We start from the raw sequence: 15,184 nt of genomic DNA, 5'->3' as shown, positions 1-15,184 counted from the left end.
TAGTATGTGTGTGTGTGTTACCTGTAAGGACTAGGTGTAGGGGTAGTATGTGTGTGTGTTACCTGTAAGGACTAGGTGTAGTATGTGTGTGTGTTACCTGTAAGGACTAGGTGTAGGGGTAGTATGTGTGTGTGTGTTACCTGTAAGGACTAGGTGTAGGGGTAGTGTGTGTGTGTGTTACCTGTAAGGACTAGATGTAGGGGTAGTATGTGTGTGTGTGTTACCTGTAAGGACTAGGTGTAGGGGTAGTATGTGTGTGTGTTACCTGTAAGGACTAGGTGTAGTATGTGTGTGTGTTACCTGTAAGGACTAGGTGTAGGGGTAGTATGTGTGTGTGTTACCTGTAAGGACTAGGTGTAGTATGTGTGTGTGTTACCTGTAAGGACTAGGTGTAGTATGTGTGTGTGTTACCTGTAAGAACTAGGTGTAGGGGTAGTATGTGTGTGTGTTACCTGTAAGGACTAGGTGTAGGGGTAGTGTGTGTTACCTGTAAGGACTAGGTGTAGGGGTAGTATGTGTGTGTGTTACCTGTAAGGACTAGGTGTAGTATGTGTGTGTGTTACCTGTAAGGACTAGGTGTAGGGGTAGTATGTGTGTGTGTTACCTGTAAGGACTAGGTGTAGTATGTGTGTGTGTTACCTGTAAGGACTAGGTGTAGGGGTAGTATGTGTGTGTGTTACCTGTAAGGACTAGGTGTAGGGGTAGTGTGTGTTACCTGTAAGGACTAGGTGTAGGGGTAGTATGTGTGTGTGTTACCTGTAAGGACTAGGTGTAGGGGTAGTATGTGTGTGTGTGTGTTACCTGTAAGGACTAGGTGTAGGGGTAGTATGTGTGTGTGTGTTACCTGTAAGGACTAGGTGTAGGGGTAGTATGTGTGTGTGTTACCTGTAAGGACTAGGTGTAGGGGTAGTATGTGTGTGTGTTACCTGTAAGGACTAGGTGTTAGGGGTAGTGTGTGTGTGTTACCTGTAAGGACTAGATGTAGGGGTAGTGTGTGTGTGTGTTACCTATAAGGACTAGATGTAGGGGTAGTGCTCCTAGCGCTGTGAGGAGTTGTCCCAGGCTTCATGTCCATCCCACTGCCAAACAGCTTCAGGTCCATCTCACACATCTGGATAGAAACACACAGAGCAGACACGCATTACGTCATGTACTGCTAGCATCTCACCAACACAATGCTTACACACACACACACACACACACACGTGCAGAAGACATAATACAGGTAGCTATAGGCCATGAAAGGGCTTTGATACACACAAGTCTGTCTCTCACACATGCAGAGATTTGTATCATTCCCTGGTGAGTACCTTGCTGGAGGGGGGGTGCATCACGCTGTGTGTGTGTCCGAAGGGTCCCCTATAGGGCTGGGAGACTGGGGGCTGGCGGCTGAGGCTAGGGGGCTGCGCCTGGGGAGGGGTGGGGGGCAGAGCCAGGAGGGGCTGGCTGCCCACGGAACCATAGTTAGGAAGACCGAGCTGAGAGCCTGGCATAGGGACTTGCACCTAGAGGGAGAGGGAGGGCGAGAGAGCAAGAGGAAGAGATTGGGAGGGGTGAGTTAGTTGCAATGTCACGACTGTCTGTTTTGACAATCTGTTCCTTTTGCAGGAACAGAAAGTGTGTAAATGATGTGTATACCTGCTGCATGGCAGAGCTGGGAGACTGTGTGTTACTATAGTAACTGCTCTGTCCGTGTTGTTGCACCTGTCCTGAGTACAGGTTAGAATGTGGACTCATCCCCTGACGCTGGAGCGAGAGAGAGGAGAGCGAGAGAGGGTTAGGGCAATAACATTCATGACCACTTCTTACAAAGCTCTTGTATGACTACATACATATAAGCTTGCTTCAGCATTGACAAAGATATCATGAGTTCTCAACAGTTCAATAAATTCTAAGAGAGTTGGAACTACGTTGTATGTACCTTATTCCATACCTGCAGTAGGTGTGTATCTATCAGCTGGGATGCTCCCATGCCAGAGGGCTGGTTGAGCTGTGGTTCAAACAGGATGGGGATGTGCTGTGTGTGTGTGTTGGAGGGCTGCTGGTAGGCCAGGCTGGACTGGGGCTTGCCCAGGTCATGGCCCCCAACACCAGGGTAGCTGTGGAGAGATGGCCCTGATAACATCATGGGACTGGGCTGGGACAGACTGCTCTGCATAAAGGCCTGCTGTGATCTGAAGGACAGAGGAAGGGAGATGAGAGAAGAGAGTTAAAATATTGTGTGATCAAACATACAAACACACCTCTTACCAGTCAGAATGACACAAAATTTGAGCCAAACAGCATTGTTTGATAAATACATATCATTGTGTGTGTGTTTGTTACCTATAAGGCTGCAGTGAGGAGCTGAAGAGGTCCTGTGGCTGGGAGACGGGAGGTCCGGTGCTGAGGCTTAGCTGGGCCTGGTGAGAGTGTGTGTGTGTGTGTTGGTGCTGCCCCTGTAGGGGAGCATAGATTGGGATAGGAATCTGCTGCACTGCCGCCTGCTGCTGGAGGGGAGAAAATAAGGCCTTATAAGGCTACATATGGAGAGAATAAGGCTACATATGGAGAGAATAAGGCTAAATTAAAGGCAGTTTAAGCTTGAAGTCGTGTTAAAGAGATCCTTGTAGTGTGTACCTGTGAGAGTCTAGGCTGGTAGCCCTGCTGCTGGTGCTGTGTCAGAGGGGGAGGTGGCAGGCGGGAGTGGGGGTTGCTGAACAGGTGACTGGTGTCCATGTAGAACGCTGGAATCTGGGCTGCAGAGCCTACACACACACACACACACACACACACACACACACACACACACACACACACACACACACACACACACACACACACACACACACACACACACACACACACACACACACACACACACACACACACACACACACACACACACACACACACACACACACACACACACACAACGAGGAGAGGATGAAAACTACTGAATTCACAAACTCACCACAATTCTGACAAATGCATGACTATTGTGTGTCCTGAGGACATTTTAAATCACTAGCATCACCTTCACAGTAACATTACAGCTGTCTCCATCTCAGATCACATAAGGATTGTGAATACATTGACCTTTCTCTAAATAAGTGTCCTCTATGAGACATGAGGTAATTATGTCCTATATGAGCTGTGGTGGCTGTTCCTGTGGGCTCAGCACTCTCTGATTGAAGATGATACCTGACCTTCCTATGGGGCCTACTGCACTGTACTAAGCTCTATAGCTAGCATCCCAATGAGAGGCTCACTCAGCAGTCACTGATACGACACAAGAGAGAGGAGCACAACACTAAATGTCTGTCTCATCAAAAGCGTTACACCTCCATGCCCATTTAACAGAACTGTTTTCATTCAGGTTTAGTAGTATCTGCTAGACTAAGTCTAAGTAGGGCCAAGTCATTTCCTGGTGAGGTCATGTAGTTAAGGAAAAACTCCTGGCCCTAGTCATACCGCTAAGTGCACACAAGTCAGATGTGTTTGAGGACTCACCTGCTGCAGACTGGGAGACGTAGACCTGTGGAGTCTGTTGCTGCTGGGGAAGCAGGGGGGCCACACAGCCCAGCTGGGAGAAGCTGGTCCCGCCCATGGATCCAGTCTGCAGCTGCTGGGGTTTCACCTTGCAGATGTTGGGGGGGTCAGAGGCCGTGGTGGTCTTAGTGCTCAGAGCGGACGTGGTGTATGTCCCAGCACCTGGGGGGACGTGACAGGAGATGGAGGAAGCTAGATGTCACTACACCCAGTTGCTGTTTATGTGGGTGATGTTGCCCAACCGTCTATCCATTTAGCATTAGTGTAAAAACATTGACTTACAAAGAAAGACTGTACCTGTCAGAGAAGTGCTTGGTGTGACGGAGGCTACTGGTATCTGAGGCATGGAGGCAGAGGAGAAGGAGGAGTAGGAGGAGGAGGTGATAGGAGAAGAGGAGGTGACAGGAGAACTCTTTTCTACCAGGCTGGGGGAGTTCTCCCACGCTTTACGGGCTGACTCCATCTTACCAAAGAAATAAGATAACGTATTAGAAGCAGATAGACACAGTATGCATAGAAGGGTGTGTTGTGTGTGTGTGTGTGTGTACCTTCAGTGTGAGGTCAACAGAAGCAGGAGAGACAGTACTGAGGCTGGAGCTCTGCTGTAAGGCCTCTCTACGAGGGAGAGGGTGAGGCAGGGCCACGTTGGCCACCAGGCTCTCCTCCATCTTACTCCCTCCAGTAGGAACGCTGTCCGCCAGAGAGGAAGAGGGGGTGGTGTAGTCGGTCACTGACTCCTGGCAGGGGGAGGGTTAGGGGCAGACAAGTTTAAGTCAATAGAACTGGAATGAATGGAGCATTCATGAATGTGGTGGATAGACTGGTGGCCATATTGGGTATACCATACCAACCATCCCCTCTCACCTTGGAGCTGCTGGCGTACTCTGCCGAAGGTATGGTGATCATCCCCTCGATATCGCCCCCTAGCTCAGGAACAGAGGCGTCTGTGTTGGGGGGGCTGGAATCTACTGCTCTGTTGGTCCCTCCACCTGGTACTATCCCCCCATCAAGACATTCTTCGCCCCCCACACGGACGTCCTTAGCCTTGCGGTTACGCAGGGAGCGTTCTTTACCAATAGGGCCAGGCTTGTACTCCTTAGGCTCTACTGGCTCCATGTCAGGGAGCTGGAAGTAGAGAGAAGAGATACAGTTCAAGTTGAGAAAATATGAAGAATCATGTCAATGCAATTCTTTGCACAAACGTATCAGTCACTATGGATTTTCTGAGTAGTTGTGTCAGTCAGTGTGTGTGTTTTTAGTACCCTACCTTCTGTGTTTTGATAGGTCCAGCACGGGGCTGTTTCTGTCTCTGTTCTTTAGGAGCAGGTAGTTTGTTGTCAGGTCCAGGCTCTAGCATGGCTGGAACACCATCGCTGTCTGTACTGCCAGCTGAGGACGGGGCTCCAAACTGGATACTGTCCATCCCTAGATCCACACTGCCTTCTGAGCCAGGCTTCACACCCTACAACACAAAGGCACTTTTCCCATTTATTTGGAGCCACAATAAACCAGAACGAATCCATAGCAACTCAGTCTGTTGTATAATACGGGTTGTGAAACGAGAGATATTGAGAGCAAGAGAGGAGGTGCGTACCTCAGGAGTGACAGTCCCAGTGAAGGAGGTGAGAGGTTTGTTCCAGGCACTGACTGAAGGAGGCTGAGGAGGGCTGATGGGTCCAACTGAAACACACACATCAGATGAGACCAAGCATATGAAAACCCTAGCTCATGTATAATTTTTTTATATATATTTTTTTGCCCTTTTCTCCCCAATTTCATGATATCCAATTGGTAGTTACAGTCTTGTCCCATCACTGCAACTCCCCTATGGACTCAGGAGAGGCGAAGGTTGAGAGTCATGTGTCCACCGAAACACAACCCTGACAAGCCGCACTGCTTCTTGACACACTACTTGCTTAACCCAGAAGCCAGCCGCACCAATGAGTCGGAGAAAACACTGTACAGCTGGCGACCGAAGTCAGCATGCATGCGCCGGGCCGCCACAAGGCATTGCTAGAGCGCGATGGGACAAGGAAATCCCGGCCGGCCAAACCCTCCCCTATCCCGGACGACGCTTGGCCAATTGTGCACCGCCTTCTGAGTCTCTCAGTCGCGACCGGCTGCAACACAGCCTAGGATCGAACCCGGGTCTGTAGTGACGCCTCAAGCACTGCGATGCAGTGCCTGAGACCGCTGCGCCACTCAGGAGATGTACACGTTTTAACTAACGAAACGTCATCTCGTTGTGAAAAATGACTGTCCTGATGTTGTGTGACTCACGTTTCTTGACATCAGGGAGTATGGTGGATCCGGCCACCTTGTTCTCCCAGAGTTCCGTACCGAGAGTGCTGTGGGTCTGCGTGAGCAGCGCCACAGGGGGAAGGGGAGTCTTGGAGGTGAAGTCCACAGTGGTAGGGGCAGGGGGTAGGGTGGCCACAGAGCCTTCCAGAGTCTGGGGAGAGGCAGCAGGCTGGGAGGGGGAAGGGAGCTGGGTGGCAGATAGGAGGGGTTGGGGTTGTTGAGGGGGAGGTGAGGGCTGTTGAGGCTGCGGCTGTGAGGCTTGCTGTGGTTGTTGTTGTGATGGTTGTTGTTGATGCTGCTGCTGTTTTTTGGCGAATCTTGGTGGCAGCTTGCTTCCTCCTCTCCCCTTTTCCCCTGATCCTTTCTTTCCATAGTGCTATAAACCGACAAGGCAACGAGATACATGTTAGGGATGTCAGATGTTAGGGTCCTATGGTCCTCAATGTGAATAAAAATATTGTGTTTAATCAATACAGGAATAACTGCCTCCCAGTGGTGAATTGCACACTCTGCCTCTCTCACCTGTGTAGTCTGCTCCTCTTTCTTCCTCCTCTCCTCGTCCTGTAGTCGTTTCTGTTGTTTGCGTGAGACCACCTCAGTGAAGCCGTCATCTGTAGTGTTAGACTGGGGGTCCTCTAAGGTTGTCACCTCTGGATGGTCATCTATGATCACCACACCTACAGGACAGCACAAAGTGAAATCAGTTCCATGGACTAGGTACAAGTTCTAGAACAATAGATCTGTCAAATTCAGTATTGAGTATGGCTGTGACGATACCAGTAACGCAATATTTTTTCCTGCTGTATGCAAAATAGTGTGTGCTATAGCTTGGAAAATAAATACAACAGAATGTTTGTTTCCAACATTACGGCTGTTTTCCTAAAGAAGTTAAATTCACTTCGTGTTCCGTTTCTTTGCCATAACACTAACGAGCATTGCAATACCAGTATCGTCCCAGCCCTAGTACTGAGCCAATAAAGCATTACAGTACCCATAGCCTATTGAAAAATATATACAGTACAGGTTAAAAGTTCACACCCACTCATTCAAAGGTTTTTCTTTCTTTTTACTCTTTTCTACACCGTAGAATAAATAGTGAAGACATTTAAATTATGAAATAACACATATGGAATCATGTAGTAAACAAAAAAAAGTGTTAAACAAATCAAAGTATATTTTACATTTGAGATTCTCAAAGTAGCCACACTTTGCCTTCTTATTGGTATCCTTTAGAAGTGGTCTGATTCTGATTCCCAAATCAAATAAAAGCTTCAGAGTTCAAGTAACAGACATATGTCAACATCAACTATTCAGAGGAGACTGCATGAATTAGGCCTTCATGGTCGAATTACTGCAAAGAAACCACTACTAAAGATCACCAATAAGAAGAGACTTGCTTGGGCCAAGAAACACGAGCAATGGGCATTAGGCTGGTGGAAATCTGTCCTTCAGTCTGATGAGTCCAAATTTCAGATTGTGGGTTCCAACCGCTGTGTCTTTGTGAGACAGAGTAGGTGAACGGATGATCTCCGCCTGTGTGGTTCCCACCGTGAAGCATGGAGGTGTGATGGTGCTTTGCTGGTGACACAGTCAGTGATTTATTTAGAATTTGAGTCTAAATAGATTTTTATTTATGTATTATATTAAGTTAAAAATAAAAAAAAAAAGTGTTCATTGTTCATTCAGTATTGTTGTAATTGTCATTAATTACTATATATACACACTGCTCAAAAAAATAAAGGGAACACTTAAACAACACAATGTAACTCCAAGTCAATCACACTTCTGTGAAATCAAACTGTCCACTTAGGAAGCAACACTGATTGACAATAAATTTCACATGTAATTTGATTTCCATTGATGATTTGTGTGATTGTGTTGTCAGCACATTCAACTATGTAAAGAAAGTATTTAATCAGAATATTTCATTCATTCAGATCTAGGATGTGTTATTTTAGTGTTCCCTTAATTTTGTTGAGCAGTGTATATTTTTTTAAGTCAGATTATTCCGTATCGGCATTTTTTGGTCCTCCAATAATCGGCTTCGGCGTTAAAATCATAATCGGGCGACCTCTAATCTAGATAAATGGGTTCAGATACGATACAGGAACAATACGTTTAGTTTGAAACGATTCGGTGCAATTTGATTTATGGACTGAATCGATGCGATTTAGGTCGATTCATCGCTTTAACAATTGTTGCATGAACACATTCATTTTCCATTCTAAATGAATCTGATACTGATGGAGCTCATGAGCTGGATCTGTCTGAGCCGACAGAGTGTGAGAGTATGTGTGAGAATGATGTACTGGGTGAGCTGAGACATAGGGCATCTACCACTATCAGATTAGGCAGGGCTATTCACCTACTGATTAACTTGTCATATAGCAGATTCAAATGTTTTGAGCTCGTCATATGTCAATACTTATCTTTAAAAATGTGCAATGAAATGTACATAGCCAATGAATATAAATACAGCTTTGGATTTCACCCCATCTCAAAAGCTAATGGTTTGGAACTTTATGGAGGAGAGCTGCCCTCTTCTCCCATTCTGACTAGTGTGGCTCGAAAATAGTTGAAATTACACCTTTACCCTGTTCATGTAAAAATGACCTAAGGCACTGACTGTAGCAGAATTAACAAAAATATTTTGTAAGGTGAGTCTGGCAATGAAAAGCCCCAGTCAGCGGGCGCCTACACAGCTCCACCGGTATAACACCATTTTCTACAGAGCATTTGGTAACAATTACATTGGTTGTCCCTCAATTAATATTGCAAAAGCCATTTTACAAACATCTGAATGCTTTATTTTATTTAACCCTTATTTTACCAGGTAAGTTAACTGAGAACACATTCTCATTTACAGCAACGCCCGGGGAAATAGTTACATGCTGAAGGTGTAGCCTACAAATATTAGAACAGAGATAGTGTAGGACTACGTTCTCATTGGCGCGAGCAGCGGAGTCTCCTGCACTGTGCACACAGTTATCCGACTTGTAGATCAATGTCATTCTCAGTTACTGTACTTGCATAAAAGTTTGATAGGCTGAAGGAGAGGATGCATCAACTCAGTCAACAGATCAGGTATTTTTGGAACGAGGCAAAAAATAAATAAATAATCGTGTGAACCCGGCGATTCATAACGTTTGGATCGGTTCTCTTACTGATGCATGCTTCGTTTGGATTAGTCAGGGGTCCCGCACACTTACACCTTCAAAATTTGAACCGGGGACCGATGAGTATGGGTGAATCGTTACATCCCTACTAGATAGCAGGTGTGTACATCTGTGTGTGTGTGTGTGTGTGTGTGTGCGCATTTGTCTCACTGGCATAGTTGTTTAGGTCAAACTGCAACAGAGCGTTCTCCTTCTCCTTGGGTTTCTGTTTGGTCTCGTCCTTCCTGCGTCCAGCAGGGTCTTTACACCCAGTACGCACCACTCCCCCACCCGGGGCTGAGTCTGGGTTAGGGGCCGCTCTGGAGGGGAAGAGAGAGACATGTTAGGGAAAGAGAGAGAGATGGAGACAAGAGGACAGGCCACTGTACAGAGAAGCAGCAGATTGATAAAACTAAAACAAGACAGGCATCCCAATAGTGTAAAAACTTCAGGATCTATAGTAGTCCTCTCTGATAACACAAAATATAGTAGTATAATAAAGGACATTGCTTTCACATCAGTGAAGGTGAGGAAACAAGGAAAGGAAACCGCTTTAGACTATTGAGATGCAGACAGAAAAGGAGAGGAAGTGATGTGTACCCAGTGTATTCTCCTCCAGAGTGAGGGGCCACAGAGATGTAGCAGACTAAATATATATATATATATATATATATATCTCAACTCCATACCAAAACACACAGCCAGCAACTAGAACAGGATACGAAAGGAGATGAGAAACATTTGTCCTTCAGGAAGAGAGTGCTTCTACAGCTCTTATTCACACACACAAACAAAAACAGAAAAGTACTGGAGTTTGGTTGTTTAATAAGATATTGTTCATTATGTTAACAGTGAAGATATAACATGCAGACAGTCAGTGAACAAGACAAAAGGCCAAACCAAATCATGTTGTGAGATTGGTGCATGACTCACCCTCTGCGTCCAGCTTTGCCCCCTCCTCGCCTCTCTCCCTTCCCCCCTGCGTAGCCGCGACCTGGTTTGGGTCCGCTGTTCCCCCAGCGGTTCTGCCTCTCCACCGGACGCTGACTGGAGAAACTCCTCCTGCCCCCGGCGGGCCCGGCTGCCTCGCGTTTGGGTGTCACCCCTCCCTCGGTGGGAGTCCTGCTGGGGGGTGCTGAGCCCTGAGGGGGTAGGGGGGCTGGTGTCGAGGTCTGGGCAGTGCCGCTAGCAGCCTCCCGCGCTCCCCTCCTCTCCTCCCGTTCTCTACGCTCGTTAAAGTCGCTACTCTCCGACGCCGTCTCCCACTCCTCGTTGGCCTGGTCAGAAGAGTTCTGCGTGGACAGGTCAGGTGACTTGGTGCCCACGGCAGAGGTGGTGGGAGGGGTGGCGTCAGGCAGGGCTGGGTCAGAGGTTAGGTCAGCGGCTTTGGGATCCTTATCTACAGGCAGGGTGAAGGGGGCCCCTGGAGCTCTTGAGAGAGTAGGGGACAGGGAGACAGGGCCAGGCACTAAGGCTGGGATGGGGGCAGTGGAGGTGGGTCCAGGTCCTGTGTCTCCTCCAGCTAAGACTGCAGCCTCTCTCTCCTTCAGCTTCCGGAAGCGGGGGGGTTTGTCCTGTCTGGGGGGTCGGGCTGGCCGAGGGCGACGGGGCCTCTCTCTGTCTCTGCTACTCTGGGGTCCCCCCTCCCCAAACTTCTTCCCCTCAAACTGTCGGTCTCTGTCCCCTCGAACGGGCCGTCGGTCAGAGTGGTGGTCCCAGTTGTCATAGCGTGATGACGAGGGTTCTGTGTCCTCAGGGCGGAAGGTCTCCATGGGTTTAGAGGGCCACTGGGAGGACGACTCTCTAGTTCCTGGGCGTCTGAGAGGAGCTGACCTAGGACCTCCTCTCTCCCTGGCTCCCCCTCGCCTGCTGTACAGTCCCCCTCTCCCACGCCGTGAAGGATCTCCTCTGGGCAGGAAGCCTGGCTTGGGCCTTCCCTCATCTCCTCCCCTGGGCCCTCCTTTCTCCCCCAGGTGATGGGGTCCGAAGCCAGGTTTGTGTGGTCCGGAGCGGGGCTCTCCTGGTATTTCCCTGCGGAGCGGTCGGGGTGGTTTGACACTGGGCTCACGGTCTGAAGCCCCAGTGTCGCTAGCGGACTCCCGTCCTCCTTCGCTCTCTGAGTCGGTATCGGAACCACGACGCCGTCTGCGTTTGGGCATCACTTCGAAGTCTGAGCTCTCGCTGCGCGTCTCGCTTTCTTCACGGCAGCGGAAGGCAGCAGCGCCACTGACGGCAGGAAAGTCTGAGCGCGAGCGCGGCTCCTGATAAGGGTACTCCCATCGACTACGACCCCGGCCACCTCTACTTCGACCAATATAAGTTCCCCGGAAACTCCGCCCTCGAGAGTAGTACTCCCCTCTGCCTCGACCTCTAAAACCATCAGCCGGCCAGTCTCGCTCTCGGTCCCTTTCCATCTCTCTCTCCCGGTCTCTTTCCCTCTCCTCACGGCGGAAGGTCCGTGGGGGCAGGTTGGGCTCCTTCGTAGAGGGTAATTTAGGTTCAGGGTTTAGGTCATTGGTTGGTAGTTGGTCTGTCTTGTCGTCCCGGGAGGCTGGTATCGGGGCATGTATATCTCTGGATCCCTGGAGGCCCTTCCCAGGCCCCTCTGTCTCAGGGGCCTCACTCTTCCCATCCCTCTCCCCTTGGGGTCTGTCCCTGTCCCTCTCCTTCTCTCCGTGGGGTCTGTCCCTGTCCCTCTCCCCGTGGGGTCTGTCCCTGTCCCTCTCCCCGTGGGGTCTGTCCCTGTCCCTCTCCCCGTGGGGTCTGTCCCTGTCCCTCTCTCCGTGGGGTCTGTCCCTGTCCCTCTCTCCGTGGGGTCTGTCCCTGTCCCTCTCTCCGTGGGGTCTGTCCCTGTCCCTCTCTCCGTGGGGCCTGTCCCTCTCCCTCTCTCCGTGGGGTCTGTCCCTCTCCCTCTCTCCGTGGGGTCTGTCCCTCTCCCTCTCTCCGTGGGGTCTGTCCCTCTCCCTCTCTCCGTGGGGTCTGTCCCTCTCCCTCTCTCCGTGGGGTCTGTCCCTCTCCCTCTCTCCGTGGGGTCTGTCCCTCTCCCTCTCTCCGTGGGGTCTGTCCCTCTCCCTCTCTCCGTGGGGTCTGTCCCTCTCCCTCTCTCCGTGGGGTCTGTCCTTGGGGCCCTCAGACACCGCAGCAGCAGCGGAGGCAGCTTTCACTCCTCCTCGCTCCTCCTTCTTGGGTCTCTCCCCCTTTTCTCCTCTCTCACGGTGTCGCTCTCTCTCCTCCCGCTGCTCTCGCTCTTCCTTCATGTCTCTGAGTACAGGTTTCTTAATGGGTCCAGACCTGCGTACCGGCCTCTCTCCCCCTGGTCCATCCCTCCGGCCGGCCCCAGACCTCCCTCCCCAGCGCAGCTCAGCCTTCTGCTTGCTGGGGGCCGGCTTCTCGAGCTTGTGGAGGCCGTCAGCTGGAGGGGTGTCCCCGGTCACAGCAGCCTGGGAGAAAGGCTCTTTACTGGCCTTTATATCTTCCCCGCCTGGCCTCTCTTCCGGATCCTGGAGCTCAAGTGTCTTTGTTCCCAGGTGGAGGCTGTCGAACCTGGGCTCATCCAGTTTGAGGGAGTGGCTGGAGCCCTGGGAGATGGTTCTTTGTAGCATGGCCTGTCCCAGAGACTCCACCTCTGCAGTGGGCAGGCTAGGCTCCACTGGCTCAAAGGGAGACCCACCAGGCCCTATTTCTGTCTGCAGGGGTTCTGGAGCCTCCTCTGGGCCTGGGCCGAATCCTGACAGGGGCTTTGTGGGGTCTCTGAAAAGGTCTGATTTGCCACAGGGTTCCAGGGGATTGTGATCCTGGCTGGGGTACATGGCTGGGAGACCCCTTTCCATCTCCAACCCAGAGTCCAGTCTGGGAAAAGGAGAGATGTTTTAATAAAATAAAGTGGCTTCCTCTTATTACTATCTACCGTGGAGACAAGAAGTTTTGTTTAACCTTTATTTAACTACGCAAGTCAGTTAAGAACAAATTCCTAACTACAATGACAGCCAGGGAACTGTGGGTTAACTGCCTTGTTCAGGGGCAGAACGACAGACTTTTACCTCGTCAGCTCTGGGTTTTGATCTAGCAACCTTTCGGTTACTGGCCCAATGCTCTAACCACTAGGCTATCTGCCGCCAGGTTAGTGTAATAAGATGCAGCCTGAGTGTTGTCGTCTACTCACCTGCTGTCCTCGTCCTCCCGTCCTTTAGGGGGTGTGACAGAGGGAAGGGGTTCAGATTGGGGGTATGGGTCAGATCCCCATACTATGCGCGGTTCAGAAGGGAGACTGTGGTCCCGTATGGGCCTGGACAGGTGGTCAAAGGAGTCAGAACTGGAGCTGTCCCCTGGCTCTCTACGAACTATCTGCTTAGGAGGAATCCGCCCTGGAGACGAGGAGAAGGGACAGTCAAAATGTTAGATAGATATATATCTATCTCTCTCTCTAACAATTCATGGCTTTTGTGCCAAACACATACAGGGCAGCAAATCTCACAGAAGACAAGCAAACCTAAACAGTCAAAAGAGACACAGAATGTCAGTTTTGTCGTACCAGGTCCAGGGTGCATGTTTGGCATGTCGAGCGGTGGTCTTCCAGACATAATGCGGGGGTCCATATATGACTGCATCATGAGCCAGCGGGGGTCAAAGCCCATGTTAGCCAGGTGCTGCTGATGCTGGTGGTGAGGGGGGCCGACGGGCTGGTACAGGGAGCGGTGCTGCTGCTGGGAGGCAGCTACACATCCTCCACCCGCACCTCCTCCTGATGGGGACACAGCCCCACCACCACCCCCCTGCTGCTGTTGCTGCTGCTGCCACTGCTGCTTCATCTGCTCCTGCAAGGAGAAAAAAGTAGGAGTTCGATACAGGGATTCTCTTCAAAATAACATGGACAACGTTAAAAAGATCAGGACTCCAGAGATAGAATGTAATGGAATTTGGTAACTGTTTTCTATATCCAATTTCACATCTGAAATTCCTCTTGGAAAAAATTAAGCAACACAACTCCAATACCTGCTGCCTGAGGAAGCGCGGGGGCAGAGACTTCTGGAACTGTTTTGAGTATCCAGAGGTGAGAGAGGGGCGCATGGCAGCCCCCACCTCTCCCTCAAAGTCCAGGGGGGCCACAGGGGCGTCCTCTCCACTGAGGGGGTCCATAAGGGGCAGTGTGAGCGGCACAGGTTCCTCCACTAGAGAGAGAGAGCGAGAGAGACACTGAAATTAAACAATTGAAATAAACAAATAGTGGCTCTGCTTGGAGTGAAAGTGTGGGAGGTAAAGCGGCTGGTTAATTTATGTTGGTGGAAACACAGGGCTCTGCCAGGGGGCTCACCTCTGCTCTCATCGGTGCTGAAGTAGTCTCTGATAGGCATGGGCGTCAGTCTCTCAGTCTGGCTTTCCTCCACCAGAGGGCTCACCTCACTCAGGGGGCCCACCAAGTGCAGGGGACCCTCTCCGAGCCGAGGCTCTGGGGGTATGGACAATGGTCTCTGGACTGGAGGGCTGGGCTGGCGAGGCACAAACTGACTATCTTCCTTTGCACTAGGCTCTACTCTCTCCACACGCTCTCTCTCAATCCTTTCCCTCTCCACACTCTCTCTCTCAATCCTTTCCCTCGCCACACTCTCTCTCTCAATCCTTTCCCTCTCCACACTCTCTCGGTCTTGGAGAGGGGCTGATATGTTCGGGGGCTGAGAGGAAGGGGCAGGCTGCGATGGTGCAGGGTTGGAGACAGAGGGAAGAACAGACAAAGGAGGTGTGTCTTCACACACAGCTCCAGTCTCTTCATTGGTCGTTTCGGCGGCAGGGCTGTGCTTGGCATCTGTTGCCGGGTGGAGTTTCTCGTTGAGGCGTTTGAGTTTCTCTGCGCAAGCGGTGAGTCTCTGTTCTTCCATCCTCCTCTCCTCCTCTTCTCTCCTCCGCCTGGCTCTTTCTACCGCTTCCGACAGGTCCTGCTTCTTGTGTTTCTGGCGCCAGGCCTCGCACTCCTCCTCACCAGCAGGGGGAGCAATGGTGGGGGGTTTGGCCACACGAGGGGCTCCGCTGCCCACCGAGCGCCCACCTAGCTGACCCTAGAGAGAGAGAGAGAGCGAGTGAAAAAGATGATCTAATACTACTACTTTACCTTAGAACCTCCAAAGCCTAAATTAACTTGTATAGTAAAGCTCTTGATGGCGCATTAGTCCTGGACCCCTCCATCCAGTCAAACACACCCCAAA

General features: G+C 50.6%; 1 protein-coding gene across 6 annotated transcripts in view; it reads right to left on the bottom strand.

Moving 5' to 3' along the window:
- LOC139409324 (protein PRRC2C-like) overlaps window positions 1-15,184 on the bottom strand; it is a 34,487-nt gene that overhangs the window by 3,186 nt on the left and 16,117 nt on the right. For 3 of the 6 annotated variants that reach the window (XM_071154287.1, XM_071154291.1, XM_071154293.1), the window contains 20 exons: window positions 14,299-15,037; window positions 13,980-14,155; window positions 13,519-13,801; window positions 13,150-13,351; window positions 9,921-12,836; window positions 9,159-9,307; window positions 6,355-6,509; window positions 5,812-6,208; window positions 5,126-5,211; window positions 4,799-4,993; window positions 4,396-4,656; window positions 4,080-4,268; window positions 3,829-3,994; window positions 3,493-3,693; window positions 2,620-2,747; window positions 2,326-2,489; window positions 1,922-2,174; window positions 1,639-1,746; window positions 1,311-1,505; window positions 1,008-1,111 (listed from right to left, as the gene is read on the bottom strand). In XM_071154287.1, the coding sequence (XP_071010388.1) occupies window positions 1,008-1,111; window positions 1,311-1,505; window positions 1,639-1,746; window positions 1,922-2,174; window positions 2,326-2,489; window positions 2,620-2,747; window positions 3,493-3,693; window positions 3,829-3,994; window positions 4,080-4,268; window positions 4,396-4,656; window positions 4,799-4,993; window positions 5,126-5,211; window positions 5,812-6,208; window positions 6,355-6,509; window positions 9,159-9,307; window positions 9,921-12,836; window positions 13,150-13,351; window positions 13,519-13,801; window positions 13,980-14,155; window positions 14,299-15,037 (7,067 nt within the window). The remainder of the gene's footprint in view (window positions 1-1,007; window positions 1,112-1,310; window positions 1,506-1,638; window positions 1,747-1,921; window positions 2,175-2,325; window positions 2,490-2,619; window positions 2,748-3,492; window positions 3,694-3,828; window positions 3,995-4,079; window positions 4,269-4,395; window positions 4,657-4,798; window positions 4,994-5,125; window positions 5,212-5,811; window positions 6,209-6,354; window positions 6,510-9,158; window positions 9,308-9,920; window positions 12,837-13,149; window positions 13,352-13,518; window positions 13,802-13,979; window positions 14,156-14,298; window positions 15,038-15,184) is intronic. The other 3 variants (XM_071154289.1, XM_071154288.1, XM_071154290.1) reach the window with 3 other exon arrangements.

The sequence above is a fragment of the Oncorhynchus clarkii genome, chromosome 5 (genome assembly GCF_045791955.1).
Source record: "Oncorhynchus clarkii lewisi isolate Uvic-CL-2024 chromosome 5, UVic_Ocla_1.0, whole genome shotgun sequence".
Classification (NCBI taxonomy): domain Eukaryota; kingdom Metazoa; phylum Chordata; class Actinopteri; order Salmoniformes; family Salmonidae; genus Oncorhynchus; species Oncorhynchus clarkii.
This window is presented reverse-complemented; position numbering and strand designations above follow the sequence as displayed.